The sequence below is a fragment of the Camellia sinensis genome, chromosome 1 (assembly GCF_055761805.1).
Source record: "Camellia sinensis isolate YWXY chromosome 1, ASM5576180v1, whole genome shotgun sequence".
NCBI classification, from domain to species: domain Eukaryota; kingdom Viridiplantae; phylum Streptophyta; class Magnoliopsida; order Ericales; family Theaceae; genus Camellia; species Camellia sinensis.
This window is the reverse complement of record NC_138961.1, coordinates 131,556,992-131,575,771: the sequence shown is the minus strand read 5'-3', so window position 1 is coordinate 131,575,771 and position 18,780 is coordinate 131,556,992. Positions and strand designations below refer to the sequence as shown.

The 18,780-nt window shown below is 37.7% G+C and overlaps 1 protein-coding gene across 2 annotated transcripts in view; it reads left to right on the top strand.

Moving 5' to 3' along the window:
* The window catches only part of GMI1 (gamma-irradiation and mitomycin c induced 1), a 111,863-nt gene that overhangs the window by 36,476 nt on the left and 56,607 nt on the right, over nt 1-18,780 (top strand). For both annotated transcript variants that reach the window (XM_028248942.2, XM_082884383.1), the window contains exons 13-15: nt 16,520-16,649; nt 16,907-16,968; nt 17,114-17,242. In XM_028248942.2, coding sequence (XP_028104743.2) covers nt 16,520-16,649; nt 16,907-16,968; nt 17,114-17,242 — 321 coding nt within the window. The remainder of the gene's footprint in view (nt 1-16,519; nt 16,650-16,906; nt 16,969-17,113; nt 17,243-18,780) is intronic.

Genomic DNA, 18,780 nt, shown 5'->3' with positions numbered 1-18,780 from the left:
ATTCCTCGTCCATTGGACCCGAAACAAGAAGGATATCTGACTTCCTGTGATACTTAGGATTGTGATAATGCCCAAGTTCTGACCCGGTTTTATAATGCTGTGGATGACTGTATTGGAATGATGTTTTCCAAATACAATACTGCCAAGGAGGTGTGGGACTATTTATTAGGTATGTGTCAGTAGTCCAACTTTGCCAAGCAGTATGAGTTGGAAACAGCTATTCAGAGTGCTCGTTAGCGGGATCAATCTATTCAGGACTTCTACATCGAAATGACAGGTCTATGGGATCAATTGGCTCTCATGGAACCATCTAGCCTCAAGGCACTAGACACTTATGTTGAGTTTTGGGAGCGAGGTCGTTTAGTGCAGTTCTTAACGGCTCTCTCCACTCAGTATGAGGCTATCTGTGGTGGCATCCTTCATCGGTCTCCTCTCCTTTCTGTGGATGCTATTGTTCGTGGGCTCCTCTTCAAGGAAACCCGTCTTAAGACGGCCAGTCAAGCTCTGTCTCCATCTGTCTTCTTAGCTCCTACTCAGCCTCCTCTGTTGTCAACCCCATCACTTTATCAGCATCAGGCTAATGCAAAGCCCAAGAAGGGGCCACTAGCCTCTGATGAGTGTGTTTTTTGCTATCAGAAGGGCTATTGGAAGTACAACTGTCCCAAGAAGGGACTTTAGTCTGCTCAGTCTTCTCAGCCGCCTCAGATACAATTTTGACCTCTTGCTGCTTATACTGCATCTGCTTCGGCTTCTGATCTTGACTCGGCTTCCTTATGTGCCTAGATGGCTCAATTTTAGCATCTCCTGTCCACCTCCCAGCCATCCCCATTTGCCTCTGCTCTCACCTTTCTTCATTCATGTTTGTTTGGGTCCTCTTTAGGTATCTCCTCTTCTGTCTGGCTTTTTGACTCTGATGCCTCTCATCATATGACTCCTCACATTTCCTTACTTCAAAACTGTATCTCCCTCCCTCTCCTATTACTGTTAATATTGGTAATAGGTCTGGTATGCCTGTTCTATCTGTTGGGTCTGTCTTACCCTCTACCATGTCTGTTTTCACTATTCTCTCTGTTCTTTGTGTTCTTTAGCTATCTGTCAGTTTATTATGTATCAGTCAACTTGATACTTCTGATTTTGATGTTATCTTTACCTCTTTTGTCTGTTGTGTGTAGTATCGGGTGTCCGAGAAGCAGATTGCGACCCGACTGTAAAGTTGGAGATCTCTATGTGGTAGAAAGCTTGCATCTCCCTCTGTTCATCTCTGCAGTTGCTTTTTCATCATTTCAGTTAGATTCTCAATCGAGTCAGGTTTACTTGTGACATTCTCGCCTAGGTGTGACATTCTCGCCTAGGTCATTTGTCTGTTGACCTCTTAAAGTCTTTAGCTCAGTCAGGATTATTGGGTAAAGTTTTTCTTAGTCAAATTGATGAATGTTGGAGGTGTAAACTTGCCAAAATGTCAGCTTTACCTTTTAATAAAAGTGCTTCTGTTTCAGTTTGTCCATTTTCTCTTGTGTATATTGATGTCTGGGGACCCTCCCATGTTTTTACTAAAGGGGGTTCCGCATACTATGTGTCTTTTGTTGATGATTGCACCTGTTATACTTAGGTTTATCTTATGACTTATAAATCTGACTTCTACCAAATATATCGTACATTTCAGTCTATGATCACTATACAGCTTAGGGCTACCATTAAATTGTTACGATCTGACTTGGGTGGGGAATATTTTAAAACTGTGTTCTGTGAGTATTTGGCCAATTTGGGTACCATTCACCAAACTTCTTGTATTGATACCCCTGTCCAAAATGGTCAAGCCGAGCGTAAATACTGTTATCTCCTTGAGACAGCTAGGTCTCTTCTTCTCTTTTCCTTAGTTCCAGCTTCGTTTTAGGGAGAGGCAGTGTTTACCATTGCTTTTCTTCTTAATCGCATGCCTATTCTCCCTCTTTTTGGTCGGTCTCCTTATGAGGCTATGTTTTCTCAACTTCCCAATTACTCCCTCCTTCGTGTGTTTGGGTCTGCTTGTTTTGTCCTTCTTCCCTGTAAAGATTGGACCAAACTTAGTGTCTGGACTGTCCTATGTGTCTTTTTAAGTTATAGTCTTACTTAGAAAGGCTATCGGTGTTACGATCCTATTTCCCATTGTCTTTACGTCTCCCGTCATGTTTCTTTTCTCGAACGTCTGCCTTACTTTCAATTTGTGCCGATCACTGCTCTAGTTTCCAAAGAGGATTTGGTTCACATTGATTCATTTCCTTCTAAGGGCCCTCTTGATGAATACATCTCTACTGTTCTGTATGACCACCTTCCTTTTTCTCCTGCTACCACCCCTCCTGCTGAGTCTTTCTCCACTGAACCCCATGAATCTGCTCCTCTTCCATTGTTAGTTTATTCTCGTTGCATGGCTCTCCCTCAACTAGTTGTCTCTACCCCTATTGTTGATCCTCCTTCTTCTGATGCTTCTAATCTTACTCCCCGTAAGTATCCCCTTCGCATCCGTAAACTGGTCGAAAAACTTAGTTTTGCTAAAACATGTTGTTCTCCTTCATATTGTACGTTTTTGTCTACTATTCACTCTTTTTCAGAACCTCAGTCTTACAAGAAGGCTTATTAGGATCCCCATTGGATTCAAGCTATAGAGGATGAGTTCTCTGCTTTACAGAAAACTAGCACTTGGGAGTTGGTTCTTTTGCCTGTTGGTGAGAATCTGGTTGGTTGAAAATGGGTCTACAAAGTTAAGACTCATTCTGATGATTCTCTTGAGCGCTACAAAGCTCGTTTGGTTGCCAAAGGTTTCTCACAAAAGTATGGTGTTTGATTATGAGGAGACATTTGCTCCTGTTGCCAAGATGACTATTGGTCGTACTTTGATCTCTGTCGTTGCTGTTCGTTTTTGGCCTCTTTATTAGATGGATGTTAAAAATGCTTTTCTGAATGGCCATCTCACAGGGGAGGTTTACATGCATCCTTCCCTTGGCCTTCACCATTCCTCTAGATAGGTTTGTCGCCTTCGGCGTGCTCTGTATGGTTTGAAGCAGTCTACTCATGCTTGGTATGATCGCTTTCAGACTGCTGTTACTGCGCTTGGGTTTCATCCTTGTGCTCAGGACTCTACTTTATTTGTTCTCCACATCTCTGCTAGATTTGTTGTCTTATTACTGTATGTAGATTATATGATCATCACTAGCTCTAACTCTTCAACTATTTTTGAGGTCAAGCAGCATCTTTTCTGCACCTTTGAAATGAAGGATCTGGGCCCCTTGCGGTATTTTCTTAGTATTGAGGTAGCTTCTTCTCCCAAGGGCTACTTTTTATCTTAGGCTAAGTATGCCAATGAGGTTATTCATCGTGCTAGTCTTATTGACACTAATATTTCTGATTCCCCCATTAAGCTTAATGTGAAGCTCACCACTACTAATGGTGTTCTTCTAGGTGATCCTACTTTATATCGAGAGCTCGTAGGTTGCTTAGTCTATCTGACGGTTACTCGCCCTGATCTTGCCTATGCTGTTCATGTGGTTAGTTAGTTCATTTCTGCTCCTTGTTCTACCCATTGGGCTGCTTTGGTTCGGATTCTTTGCTATCTCCGAGATACTATGTTTCAAGGTTTACTGTTGTCTTCTACTTCCTCTTTGGACTTGGTGGCTTATGCTGATTCTGATTTGGCTGGTAATGTTACCTATTGCAAGTCCACTTCTAACTTCTGCATGTTTCTTGGTGATTTCTTAATTTCTTGGAAGAGCAAGAAACAAATTGTTGTTGCGCGTTCCACTGCCGAGCCTGAGTATCGTGCTGTTGAGATTGTTTGGTTTCGTTGTCTCTTGACTGATTTGGGTGTTCCTTAGTCTTCTCTGACCTCCCTTTACTGTGACAATCGTAGTGCTATTCAGATTGCTCATAACACTGTCTTTCATTAGTGGACGAAGTACATTGAGATTGATTGTCATTTTGTACGTCAGCATCTGCAGTCTGGCTCCATCTCGCTTCCTTTCGTCTCTTTGGTATTACAACTTGCTGATTTCTTTACGAAGACTCATGCCACGGCTTGTTTTCAATTTTTTCTTGGCAAACTCTCAGTTTTTTTTAGCTAAAACACCTTGAGTTTGAGCGGGGGTGTGAGAATATTATGTTAATTATGGAAATATATCAATTTGGTTAATTGTATATTTTAGATTGATAGTGGCTGTATAAGGTTATTTTTCTTTCTTATTTTAGATTAGGTTTGCGATTGCTATATATATCGGTTGTAATCTTTGTATTTGACACATTTTGAAAATTCATAAAAACATTCAGAAATCTTACAAGAAGTTGCTTAACTAGTAAGAGATCACGAATAAAATGACAATCAATCTCTATATGCTTGGTTTGTTCATGAAACACTGGATTATTCGCAATGAAGATAGCAGCATGATTATCGCAAGACATGCTCGTAAGAGTGGGAACAGAAAAGCTAAAATCTCGAAGAAGAAGCTGAACCTAGAGCATCTCAGAAGCAGTATGAGCTATGAAGCACGGATACTTCAAAAATGGTGACGTATCCGTATCGGATACTTATTGGATACCGATACTCCTCGGATACTCGCGGATACGTATCGGATACTTCTTAAAAGTATCGGATACTTCTTAATTAATTTTTTATTAATTTTGAAGTATCGGATACTTAATTTTGAAGTATCGGATACTCGAAGTTACATATTACTTATAATATTTTGTTTAGTTCTTTCATAAGAGGAATATAGTGAGAGCTTAAGTAATAGAATTTGTCAAATTGATGTATCATTGTTGTCTCTCTCACTTCTCTCTTGCTTTCTCACTCTCTCACATTTCTTCTCTCTGCTCTCATTCTTTTTTTGGTGTTGGCATGTAAGGATGATGTTTAATTTGCATTTGCATTTGCATTTGTTTTTGCTTTTAGTTTTGGATGTTTTATGAATGTTTGAGCACTTTTAGGTTAATAGGAATCCCTTTCTTTATTTATTAATTTACTTTAAGTTTTATTTTCATGCATATTACATTATTAAAATCACAAAAAAAAAAAATTATGAATGTATCCCCGTTGAACCCATATCATACTTTTTCAAATTTTGACATATCGCCATATCCACATCCCCATATCACCATATTCGTATCCATGCTTCCTAGGCTATCATTGATGACTTAAAAAAGTATATTTGCTGAAATTTTTATCTAAGAATGGTTTTTTGGCTTTAGCTTTAGCTAAGGTCTTGTGATATTCACTGATGAAGGGGAACAAGTTGAAGCTATTGACCTTGAAGACTCTTAGTTTTGTAGGAACCTTTCTTCTTTATCAAGTTGTATTTTGCTTTAAGTTTTATTTTTATGCATACTGCATTACTAAAAATTGTTAAAATAATATTTTTTACGAACGTATCCCCGCCGTACCCGTATCCTAGTTTTTCAAATTTTGTCGTATCGCCGTATCGTATCGTATCCGTATCCGTATCCCGTATCTGTATCCATGCTTCCTAGAGTATGAGTCATGGCATGATATTCAGCCTCGACACTAGAACGAGCGACAATAGTCTGTTTCTTACTATGCGAAGTAACAAGATTACCACTAACGAAGATATAATAGCTCGAGGTGGAACATCGGTCAATCCTATTACTAGCCCACTCAGCATCGCTGAAGCTAGTGACGTCTAACAAGGAAGATGGTCGATAGAGTAAACCTTGATTGGGTGCAAGATACGACACACAACAGCAAAATGGGGTTGGCGGGAAGCATGCAGAAACTGACTGACCACACCCACGACATATGTAATATCTGGACGAGTAATAGTCAATGAAGCACGAACACGTCAAAATGGAAGCCGTGGCGGTGTCAGATACGGGACACTGGCGTGTCCCTTTAATTTAATTTATTTTTTTGCAAGGGACACGATGGGGACACGCTTGTCCAAATTTGGACACGCCACGGGGTTAGTTACATCTTTGCTCTAGCCCAATATGGGATCGTAAAGCGGAGAGAGAGAGAGAGAGAGAGAGAGGAACCTGGTCGCAGCTTTGCTCTAGCCCTAGCCTTCGCCTGCGACATCGAGTGGTATCGACTTTGTAGCTGGATTAGATTAGGGCTGATATTAGGGCTTCGTCTGAGGGCTTCGATCATTTGAGGCCTTTGCCTTCGCCTGTTGATCTCGATCTCTGAGGGCTTCGTCTCTGTTTTCTCTTTCTCTTCAATCGTCTTTGTCTTTGTTCTCTCTCTCTCTCGCTCCTTCTCTGTGATCATATATAATATATATAATATGATTTATCATATTGTATATATAATAAAATTTATAAATTATAATTGTTATCATATATAATAAAATGGAAAAATTAGTGTAGGGTCCCTCTCTCACTTTTTGTAATGGAAGAGATCCATAAAATTATTTTTTGATGTCTAAGGTCCCTAAACATATATCAGAGAAATTTGACTCTTTGCCCACGATTCCTCTCTGTCTCTCTCTCTCCTCTACAACCAAATGAACAAAAACTTCAAGATCTTCGTCTACCCTAACCCCAAATCCCACCCCTTCGCCAACGTACTCCTCCCAGTCTCTAGCGATCGAGGCGGCAACTACGCTAGCGAATCCTTCTTCAAAAAGTCCCTCGGCAAGTCCCACTTCCTCACCACCAATCCCTCCGACGCCGACTTCTTCTTCCTCCCCTTCTCCATCACCGCCATGCATCACGATCGGCAGTGAACATTCTGAGTCTGCCTTCAAATCAACCACGAAGAGAACGCCGATTAGCTCTCCATCAAATGCCGTCGCCGAATCCGGTTCCTCCACCAAACCTCGCCACCGCTCAAGGGGTCTCAGTCGCTTTGACAGGATATCGTCTTTGTCAAATTTATAGTTCTTGTGTTTGGTGGTTCTTCCTTTTTATTTGTGTTTTAGCTGTGTTGCACTCGGTGTGCTTGTGCACAAATTCAAGTGCAAGAAGATTCAATGTTTTGGACATAATGATCTACAACAGATACATGCCTTGAGCATTACATTTAGATGTCATAGCAACACACTTGCAAAAATGACTCGATTAAGAGATGAGATCTCTGGATCATTATTTGCCAACTTACTGGAATGGTTCAGCTTACTTTCAGTCTGAAAAAAGCTTGAATGGTGGGCATTTTTTGGCCCAGGTAATTTATTGTATGCAAATTATGCAAATGAAATGATATTCTCTCTCTGCTTTGAACTGAAATTTATCTGGATTGGTCAAGAGAAATTTTCTGGTTTGAACTAAAATTTCTCTGGGTTGGTCCAGAGAAATTCTCTGGTTTAAACTGAATTTTCTCTGGATTGGTCCAGAGAAATTCTATGGTTTGGACTGAAATTCCTCTGGGTTGATCCAGAGAAATTCTCTGGTTTGCATTGAACTAGTCCTCAAGTGTTGTCCAGAGAAATTTGGCATTTTCTTTGTGAATTTTCTCTAGTTTGGAAATCATGTTTTTTGAATCTTTGGTATGTATAAAGGTGTAATGATGTCAACTTGAGAATTGAATTCATTTTATAACCCACAGATTTCTTTTCTCTGTGCTCTAATTCATTTGAATTCTTTTTTCTTTTTTTGTCCATTGATTAAAATTTCTTTACAAAGTTGCTCATTTTATTCTCCCAAAACGAAAACCACATGTGATTGAAGACAATTATTGACAAGATATTCCAGTGTTTCATCCCTATAATATGTGGAAGCTTTGGAAACCAGAGAATTTCTCTGGACCAAACCAGAGAATTTCTCTGGACAAACTCAATTTTTTCCGAAGCAGAGCACTAGTTCAACTCAGAGAATTTCTCTGGACCAATTCAATTTTCTCAGAGGATGGACTTTCATAACGTTCCTGGCCTTCTTCACCTTCCTTCTAGTAGGTTGGTTTCTTCTTGGTACTTAGGAATTTGATCCTGTTGTAGCCTTATGGTGTGTATCAACCTTAGTTTAACAATTGCTTGTGGATTTCATGTATGATGTACCTAAAATCACCAGAAAATACTCTGATTTGCACCAATTTGGGAATTGGATGAGACATTTTCAAAACATAGAAAATCAAAAAAATTGAACAAACCAGAGAAATTTCAAATTTCTCTGGTTTGAAATTTCTCTGGGTTGAAATTTATCTGGGCAGAATTTCTCTGGATCAAATTGTGGGACCTTAGACATTATAAAAATATTAGATGTCCTTTATACTATAAAGTTTTAATACCATTGACCCTAAAAAAAAAACCCTAATAAAATATCTAATGGTTATTTCTTAAAATATCATATATAATAATAATTTTTGTAAATTATTATTTCTTAACTTTTTAACATATAATAAATAAAATAAATCATCCAATTATTTAAAAGAAATCTAATTAAATCATATATAATAAAAAAATTATAAAATAAAATATCTAATTTTTCTTTTTATTTATTTTAACATATTTTATTATTCCTTATTTGTTATATATTTTTATTTATAATATGTATCAATTAAAAAAATAAAAATAAATTAAAAATAATAAATTATTTAAAAAATATATTAAATAAATAAAAATAAAAATATTTATTAAAAAATTAAAAAATTTGTCGTGTCCCCTGCCGTGTTCGTGTCCCAATTTTTTAGAAATTAGCGTGTCTGTGTCCGTATGTATGTTTGTGGCCGTGTCCGTGCTTCATAGGTAATAGTGAGATGGATGAACTTCCCAACCAATTGATGATAATGACCTATATCAGGAAACAATGGGAGTATTACTACGGCGAGTGCCTAAGAGGGTAGTCTCCGTGAGAAGATCAAGAATATACTTTTGTTAGGAGAGAAACAAGCCTTGAGAAGAGCGAGTGACTTCAATCCTAAGAAAATATCGAAGATGACCCAGGTCATTGATTTGAAGTTGTTGGCCCAAATACCACTTTAAATCAGCAATACTAGTGGAGTCACTCCCACAAATGATTGTCATCCACATAGATAATAAGAACAATACTCCTAGTAGATGGGTGACGAACAAAGACAGAGTGATCAAAAGTGGAACAACAAAACCCACAGGCAAGCACAACATCACTAAAGCGATCAAACCCGGTACGAAGGGACTACTAGAGACCAAACAAGGCCTTTCGCAATTGACAAACAAGATGCTCATAACCGGGAACAACATAGTCAGGGGGCTGATCCATATATAATCCTTCTCTTGGAGATCGCTATAAAGAAAGACATTCTTGATATCAAGTTGATATAAAGGCTAAGATTGACTAAATGTAATGGAGGGGAGGATCCAAATAGAGTTAAGAGGAGCCACATGAGAGAAAGTCTCTAGGTAATCAACACCATAGGTTTGTGTGTCGCTCAATAGTCCCATCAGGAAGATACTTAACAGTATAAATTCAACGGCAATCCACAATAGATTTGTCAGAAGGTAGTGGGGTAAGTTCCCCCGTCTAATTCTTACGTAGGGCATGCATTTTCTCATCCATTGAATGCTTTCAACTAGAGATGGACATAGCCTGTTGATATGAGCGGGGAATGATAATACTAGACAAGCTACAAGCGAAGGGGTGAAGACCAGGAGAGAGGCGATCATAAGAAACAAAGTTAGCAATAGGATGTTGAGTGCAAGTACGTTTACCTTTGCGGATAGCAATAGGAAGGTTATCAGATGGCACATCGGCAGATGGAACAAGGGAGACAGGAACCTCAAACGAAGGAGATGAATTGGTCAAGCCATAAGACAATGCGACGAGCTTGAGACTGCTGATAAAGTTGCAAAGGAGGGGTAGTGCTGAGATGGAAGGGAGGTGATATAGAAGAGGAGGAACGAACACAAGATGGAAGAGTAAGGGTGAGAGAGGCTGGCTCCCCCTTACAACAAGAGAAAGATCAATGGATAATTATTGCCCAGAGGAGGAGAAAAACGAAATGGACTCAAAAAAGGTAACATCAGCACTGACAAAGTATCGACGTGACTCTGGATGATAGCACCGATACCGTTTCTAAGTACGAGAGTAGCCTAAGAACACACACTTGCAAGCACAAGTAGATAACTTATCTACACCGGGGTTAAGAACATAGACAAAGGCCACACAACCGAAAACACAAGGCGATAGGGGAAACAGAGACAATGTGGGATATAATTGAGAATAGGGAAAAGTGTGTAATACACTAGAGGGCATGTGGTTAATAAGCAAACAAGTGGTGAGAATAGCATCGCCCCAAAACTGTTTGCGGACATGTATATTAAACATCAATGTGTGAGCAACATCTAAAAAATGGTTGTCTCTATCCGCAACACCATTTTGAGGAGATGTATGAGAACAACTAGTCTAATGAATAATACCATGAGCATCACAGATGGTAGTCACAATAGACTGCACATATTCTAATACATTATCAGACCGAAATATCTTAATACGTTTCCCAAATTGAGTAAAGATTTCATTATAAAACTTAGAAATGATAGAAGGCAAATCAGATCTCTGTTTCATTAAAAACAACCAAGTCATTCGAGAGTAATCATTTACAAAAATAACAAAATAAAAAAAATCATTAACAATGGGAGTTCTAGAAGGACCCCAGATATCTGTATGGACAAGAGCAAACGACACACGACTAGGAAAAGGACTACGGTTATGCTTCCCATATTGACAGGCTTCACACTCAATCTGAGAAACATGACTCAAATAAGGAACAACTAACTTGAGCTTGGCTAAGGAGGGATGATGCAAGCGAAAATGCCACTGAAGAGGAGATATAGTGGCACTTAACACAGCAGATGGAGGATGAAGAGAGGTCTCAATGTCTAAAAAGTATAAGCAATCCTTCTCATGCCTTAAACCAATCATTTTCTTAGTTTGGAGGTCCTGCAAAACACATGAAGTGGGAGAAAAGGTTATCGAGCAGTGGATAGCTCGAGTCAATTGGCTAATAGAAAGCAAATTAAATGGAAACTTAGGAACATAGAGACCAGAAGGTAAGGAAAGGGTTGGAGTGAGGTAAAGAAGACCTTGACCCCTAACAGGTTGAGAAGATCTATTAGCAAGTATAATAGTATGATCAACAGGCCTAAGAGTATCAAAAAGAGAGAAATTACCAGAGATATGGGAACTAGCACTAGTGTTTAGGAGCCAAGGCTGGGTGGACTTAGCCACACATGCAATATTACCTGAACTAGCCATAGTAGGTAGAGGATGAAGGTAGACTAGGGCAGAGAGACTGGATAAGAGTGGTAAGCTCACTAATCTAAGTAGTGTCTCATGATAATCAACCGGAGAAGCAACAGAGCCAGTGGAAAACAAGGATGACTGTGAGGACGAAGTATCCATAGCCTGATATACATGGTTAGGTTTGCCATACTTTTGCCAATACTAAGGTTCAATATGACCTTGGGAACGACAATGAGTACACTTGCGATCACGACATGTGCGAGAACCAGGTCTACTACTACCTCTACCACAGTAACCAACACGGGAACCACCTGCACAAGAACCTCGTGAACCGGAATAAGAGCCCCGTGGACTAGATGGGCCTTGAAAACCCCCTCGAGTAGGCCTAGGATCACAATTACTAGAGACCCAGAAGATGACAAAGTAAGGGACCCAGAGGTGGGTTGTGCCTGTCCCAACGAAGAACGTAACAGCCTAGAATAGGCATTAACAACATAAGGTAAAGTTTCACTGGCAAGAATTTGATCCTTGAACCCCTACAAATCAGGATCTAAGCCGAAGAGTAAAGAAGCCATCATAAATTCTTCCCAATGTTGCTTCTATTTGTTCACATCAGCAGTAAAGGGTCGATGTTGAATAACTGATCTCACAAGGTCTTCAAACTACTATAATATTCGAGAAGGGACTAGCCAGATTGGTGCATAGCAAAATTATGCTCATATAACTCATAGACTCAAGAGCCATTACTCTGATTCGAAAAAGATCGAGCAAGGGAGTCCCAAATTTCCTTAGAGGTATCACAAAATTCCACGGTAGTTGCAGCATGTGGTTCCAAACTATGCCAAATCTAACCCATAACACAGGAATCCTCATTACACCAATCATCATAAGCTTTATCATCAGTGTCAGGAGGGAGTTCGCTAAGGAAGCGAGACTTCTTCTTGCCACATAAGAAAATTCTGATAGCATGGGCCCAAGCCAAATGATTGGCACCATTCAATTTCTTGGTAGTGTTAGGCATCATCCTTACCCACTGCCATAGACTTAGACTTAATCTCAGCCATGACGATCAATCACACAAAATACTCAACACAAGAGTACAAAAGTAGCAAAATACTTACAAATAGTCAATGCCCACAACAACTAGCACCGACAACAACCAATATAGACAATAGAATTAGCTCAAGAAACAAGAATCCATGACAAAATATGCATAAGTGAGGAGAACACAGGTCCCCCAAACAGATTCGGACCCAAATTAAACCAACACAACAACTCACCATCACGAATCAACAATAGAAGAGAAAATATCCCTTGCTAGAAGGATTTCGGCCTCTATATAGTAAATTCCAATAGGTAGAAATAAAAAAAAATTGGTCTACCGAACCAGGTCTAAACCTGATTGAGGCAAAAATCGAACCAAACACTAACCCTATAGCGCAGCAAAACAACAAATTAATAGCAAATACCACTAGAAAGAGGAGTTTCAACTCCTATAGGTCTTATTTTAGCATAAAGAACCAGCAAAAACAATGCCTAAATCCAGATTCAAAGAGAGGCACCAAAAAACACGAAAAACATTCAAAAATAAAAAACTCACATCAGGGATGATCACAAAATTCTACAAAAATCACCATAAATCTCTGGAGAGAATTTCAAGTCTAGGGGTGAATGGCTTGTCTATACAATGCGTACGTCATGCTGACGTCATCGTACGGCTGATGACATCAGCACGTCTCGGTCGCCTAAGATCAATCTCTAGAATCTGTAGAACACTTTCTAATGAAGAATAGATTGTTCTTGATACCAAGTTAAAATGTGAAATGAAGAAATTTAGGGTTAAGATTCAAGAGGAAGAAGAACAGATGAGAGAAGAGGAAATTTTTTTATATATCTTGAAAATTGTATTCTCAACTCTACATCAGCAAAATATATATACAAACCTTAATATTATAATATGACCATCGTACCCTCAACTTAAGTAAATATTAACAAAAAAACAAGAGAACGGAAAATAACTATTCTAACAACAATCATCACAATATTAATGTAGTATAATATGAACAAAATTGGAAACAATAATCAAAGCTTAGCAAGCAAGGAAAAACAAAATGAAATAAAAATAGATTTTTGAACAATAAAAGTAAAGAAATAGTAAGTGGGAGGAGAAGAGGAGGGTAGAAGGGTTTTGGTAGAGAAGTTGTTAGGTTAGGTCCTTGGGGTATCTGTGTGCAGAAAGAAGAGTTAGAAGGGACTAAGTGAAATTTTTTTAGTATGTGTTGGCTGTGGAGGTATGGCTTTGTTGCAACGGCGGTGGCGGCTATGTTATTTTCAATGAGTCTTTGTGAATGTTGTAGTTTCTCAGTTGATTTGATATGTGAGATTTATTGGAAGGGGTGTGGGTCTGTGAAGAATTTAGGTGGACTTCGTGGTTTTCGATCATGCTTTTTGGGCTGATTTAAGACCTTGATGAGTGAGGTATGGTGAAGATTGGAAGAAGCTGGAAGGTGTAGCACTATGGTAGAGGTGGAAGAAGGTGGCGCATGAAGCGGACGTGCTTGTAGCGTGACTCTATAGGTGTGTGTTGCAGTAACTTTGAAGTTCAGAAGTCGCAAATCACAATACAAGATCTTATACCAATTGTGAGAATTAAAATAATTTTAATTCAGAAAGAAGAATATCTCATGCCATGATGTTCAAGCCTTTGAATCTTTATCCTTGAATGATCAAATCTTGAATGTATAAAGAAGCCCACTCACAAAACACTTTTACAGAACCATATGGGAAAAGTGAAAGGGATAGAGTTTCAAGCTTATTCTATTCACAAAACAACGTCTGTGTTTGATGGCTATCACAGGCATATATATAGATAGGCTTGGACCCATATCCAAGTGTAACTCCTTATAACTTCCCACCATCAGGGAAGTTGTAAGGTCCCATGAAACCACCATATGGGATGTTAAACAGACATCAGTTACCCATTAATTATTAAACTAATTAAATATATATAATAAATATAAATAAATATGGGCCACTTTATGGATATTCTTACATTCTCCCACTTGGCACATATAACACACGACGTTGACTGTCGGGTAACTAACAAACTGATTATGGCCATAAAAATATCCAAACCTTAGAGTTATAACACACGAATCATGGCGGTTATGCTCTATCAATTAAGTATTTCCTTCCATGTATTACATTGTATTACACTCTCAACTTTATGTGGTGTCATTCTTTATGAATAACTTCTAATAAGTTATTCTGGGTCCAATGATCCCTATGGATCAATAGTCCCAATGGACTGCATAGCGTCACAAATACTTTAGGTGTACAAAATGATGCTTTTCACTAATAATAATCAAAATGTTATGACAAAACAAAATAAAACAACTAAAAAAATTATTGAGCTAACCAATCAGTCCCATGCCCTCAACGTGTTTTGAAAACACCTTTACAGAAAGACCTTTGGTCATGGGATCTGCAATCATCATATCGGTACTAAAGTGCCCATGTATGTTCACGTCCCAATCTTATTCTTTGAGCTTTATTGCTTCTAAGCTCAATGTTCTTCCTACTTCAGATTTTGTAAGTTGTATAGAGGTTCTAGGGATTTTTTTGATAATAGGCAAAGCAGGTTGAAGTTATCTAGGGAGGGTGGTTGCAATAGAGATTTTTCTTTGAGAATTTAGATCCATGATAATATGTATTCTATGAAGCACGGACACCTCTCCGAGGGCTCCGTACCAATGTCAGACACGTGTCAGACACGGACACGCGGTGGACACGTGTCCGACACGCAGCAGAGAGTGTCTCATTTTTTTTAAATTTTTTTACATCCGGACACGTTATAGACACGTTTGGGACACGTGCAGGGGCAATTTCACAATTTATTAAATTTTTTTGGGGTCGATTTGAAAATAAGCAATAACAGATTGGGGTCGATTTGCCCTAATCAAGAGAGGACCTGACTCTACTTCGAATAGAAGAGAAACAGCAGAGAAAGGGTGAGAAAGAGAGGACCTGACTTCGTCATTCGTCTTCTCTTCTCGTCGATTGTCGCTCCTCGTCGGTCGTCTGTTGTCACTCCTCGTCGGTCGTCGGTTGTCTGTAGTCGGCCTGCGATCTTTGATCTTCAGTTGATCTTCTTCTTCGTTAAGGTACGACTCTTCTTCGATCTTCTTCTATCGCTCTCTCTCTCTCTCTCTCTCTCTCTCTCTCAGCCTCTTCTTTCCTCGTTCGATCTTCTTCGCCCTTCTGATCTCATTTTTTTTTCTTTTATTTTGATTCTGATTTTAATTTTATTTTTTTCTTTTATTTTTTTTTATTCTGATTTTAATTTAATTTTTTCTTTTCTTTTATTTTTCTTTAATTCTAATTTTATTTTATTTTATTTTTTCTTTTCTTTTATTTTTTTTTTAAATTCTGATTTTATTTTATTTTTCTATTATTTGAGGATATAATTTTAATAATGTATGTTTATTAATTTTATTATAGGGACCAATTATTAATTCTGAAACAATGGCTACGGGTTGTATATTTTATTACCTTTATTTGATTTTTTTTAATAATTTTATGATATATAATAAATAAAATTAATTATATATATTGAACATGTCCCAGCGTGTCGTGTCCCCTATTTTTTGAAAATTTGCGTTTTTGCGTGTCCATATCGTGTCCGTGCTTCATAGTATGTATTTATTGACTTCGTGTTTTTTAGTTTTTCTGGATGTACATGGGTGGCTCTCCCCCTTTATTGCCAATCTAATGTATGTCTACAAGTCAATTACAAAAAATCTGAACTTTGTTTCTTAACTAGTTGTTAGAAGGCCAGTACTCATTACTACTTCACTCTCCTTTTTCTGAGGATTGTTGATAATTGGTACGCAGAATATGGACTTCAAGGCATTGCATGTCCCGTGCTTCTAATAGATACACATGTATATATGTTTGCATATTCTTCTAATTGACAGAATGCTACTGCTCAATTTATGTTCTTTTTAATTTGTTATCTTTTTCTCTTATCTTCTTCTTCTTCTTCTTCTTCTTCTTCTTTTTTTTTTTTTTCTATGTAACCTAAATTATCTTTTCTTTCTCAATGGGTTGCAATGTTTGTGTGTAAAGAGAATAATTATGATATTGATTTTTTTCAACGTTTATCTTTGTGTGCGCTTTTGTTGCTGAACTTTTCTTTTTTTTTTTTATTTTCTTATTCTGTCAGTATTTGTACATGTATACATGTGTATATAAATCTATACTTGCGTTGGTTAATCTGTGAATTCTTTTTATCCCACAAAAAGAAATTTTTTTATAAAAAAATCTAGTCTTTTGTCTGAATTTTTTTTATAAAATCTGACAAAACTTATAAGTGCTTTTGCAGGTCAATGGCACTGACTTAGCAGAAATACACGGTGGCGAGGTTGCTATCACAAACTTGCACTCCTGCAATGGTCCGGAGTTTGTTCTACAAGTTCATTTTAGTCAGGATGTTGTGGGAACAAGTGGACCAGGTAAGTAACCTAGGTATCAGCTATCATCATGATATTATATTTTTCTTTTAGTTATATTCCATTTACCCCACTGCTCCTCCCACTCTCTTGTGAAACAATTGGTTGGTGATGTTTCGTTTGTTGGCTAAATACTGTTAGATAGCTTGATGTACATTGTTGGGCCCATTTCCTAACAACTTAGGCTTTTGGGAAAATTGGTAACTTAACATACAAGCTTTTTTCTATGCCTTTAACATCTAAGTATTTGAATTTCCCAGGAGTAAGAGCATCTAAAGACGCAAATGCGCGTTTGAAGTTCGTTTACTTTCCAATTGTTGAGGTATAATTGTACATTACATGTTCCTTTTCTCTGTCTTGTAAATTTTTTAAATCCTTTTCCAGCATAGAGATATTTGCATGTGTTTGTATGTCAACTTGTGGCCTGCTTAACCATTGCTTCTTTTGGTGTGTGTGCGCAACAAAAGGGTAAGGAGAGTATTGATAGTATTTTGGAAAAGTTGGAAGCGGAAGGATGTGGAATTGCAGAGAACTTTGAAAACTTTAGTCATGTATCTATCCGACGGCTTGGTCGTCTACTTCCAGATGCTCGCTGGGTGAGTTTAATGAATTTCAGTTTTGTTTGTTAGTTGATGTTGGTGTTCTGCCATCAATTGTGGAGTAAAACCTTACCCTTCATTGACATAATTTTTGAAAGAAAAATTGTTTACAAACAAGATTTTCATACATGAAACTCAACCAGAATGATGTGGCAGTGCACTCTTGAAATTATATGGCGCAATGATGGGTGTTTTAATTTGAAATGAATTGTCAACATCTTGTTAATAGACCCTTATTTTCCATTCTGATAACGAAGTAGCACAAAAGGATATGATATGGAATACTAAAGTGAATGTTGGTTGAGATAGTAAATAAATTCAACTAATCTTATACTCACTCCATCCCAAATTGTTAGTCCATTTTCGGCAGTTGCGCCTTTTAATCGGGTCAATAAAAAATGTATTTTTGCACAAATTCAAAGATCTCAATTAGTGAAAATGGACCAACAATTTGAGATAGAGAGAGTAGCCTTCAGTGGATTAAAGTGGTGAAAAATTACACAAGTAACCAACACTCAATAGTTGGATCATGTTGAATTGAGAACCTTAAGCCTTTTATTTTGTGTTGTTTGGTTGCTTTGCAAGGAGGGTGGATGCAAAATTACTTTCTGGCATCCTAGTTTCAAATTGAAGTTTACAATGCATTGCTTCTATTAAAAATCTTGTATACTTTTTAAGCAGAATGACAGGAGCATTTTTAGCATTTTAAATCAGCAAAATTCTGACATTGCCTGTTTTTGTAAGACTTATTAACAGATCATTAAATCAAGGGGTCTGTAAAAGATATTTTTGAAAAGGGGGGGGGGGGGGGGGGGGTGGCCCTAGAAACCTCTAAGATGTCAATTTAATTTGATCCAAAGGAAAATAGAACTAACAATAGAATGTAAAGGAAACCATTGATATAGGGTTTAATGTAGTATAGAGCACCTATAACTACCCGCTTTCTATATCAGGTGGTATCTCCTCCTTGGGGGATGTTGTGGGGTTCAACTTCCTTTAGTGGGACATGGTATTGAAATTTTAATGACTAGTGGAGAGTAAAATCTTTGGATGGCTAGCTTATGCAAATATATGAAAATGATCAAATGAACTAAGAAACACAGAGAACGACACAAACATGACACAGGACACAACCATTTCAAAAAAATCAGGACCTGAACAAGATGTGGACGTGATTTTTTTTTTTTAAATATATGTTCTTATTTCCTATGTATATAAATATTGCATATATAAAAATAAAAATTAATGAAAACTAACCTCATTTAAGATAAAAAGTAAACTAATTGAAATTAGTTTGAGACTAGATTTGTGTTGGGATTTTGATGGTTTGATATGAGTTCTATATATATATATCTTTAAATTCAACCATCATGTTTATAATCTAACCTTCTAAAATTAGCTTTGCAAAATTATAATTAGACCCTGCCGTGTCCACGTCGTCTCTTGAAAAAATTATTAAAAAAATAGACAAGCCTTGTGGCATGTACCGTATCTGTCCTTGCCGTGGTTGTGTCCAATACGTGTTTGATACAACT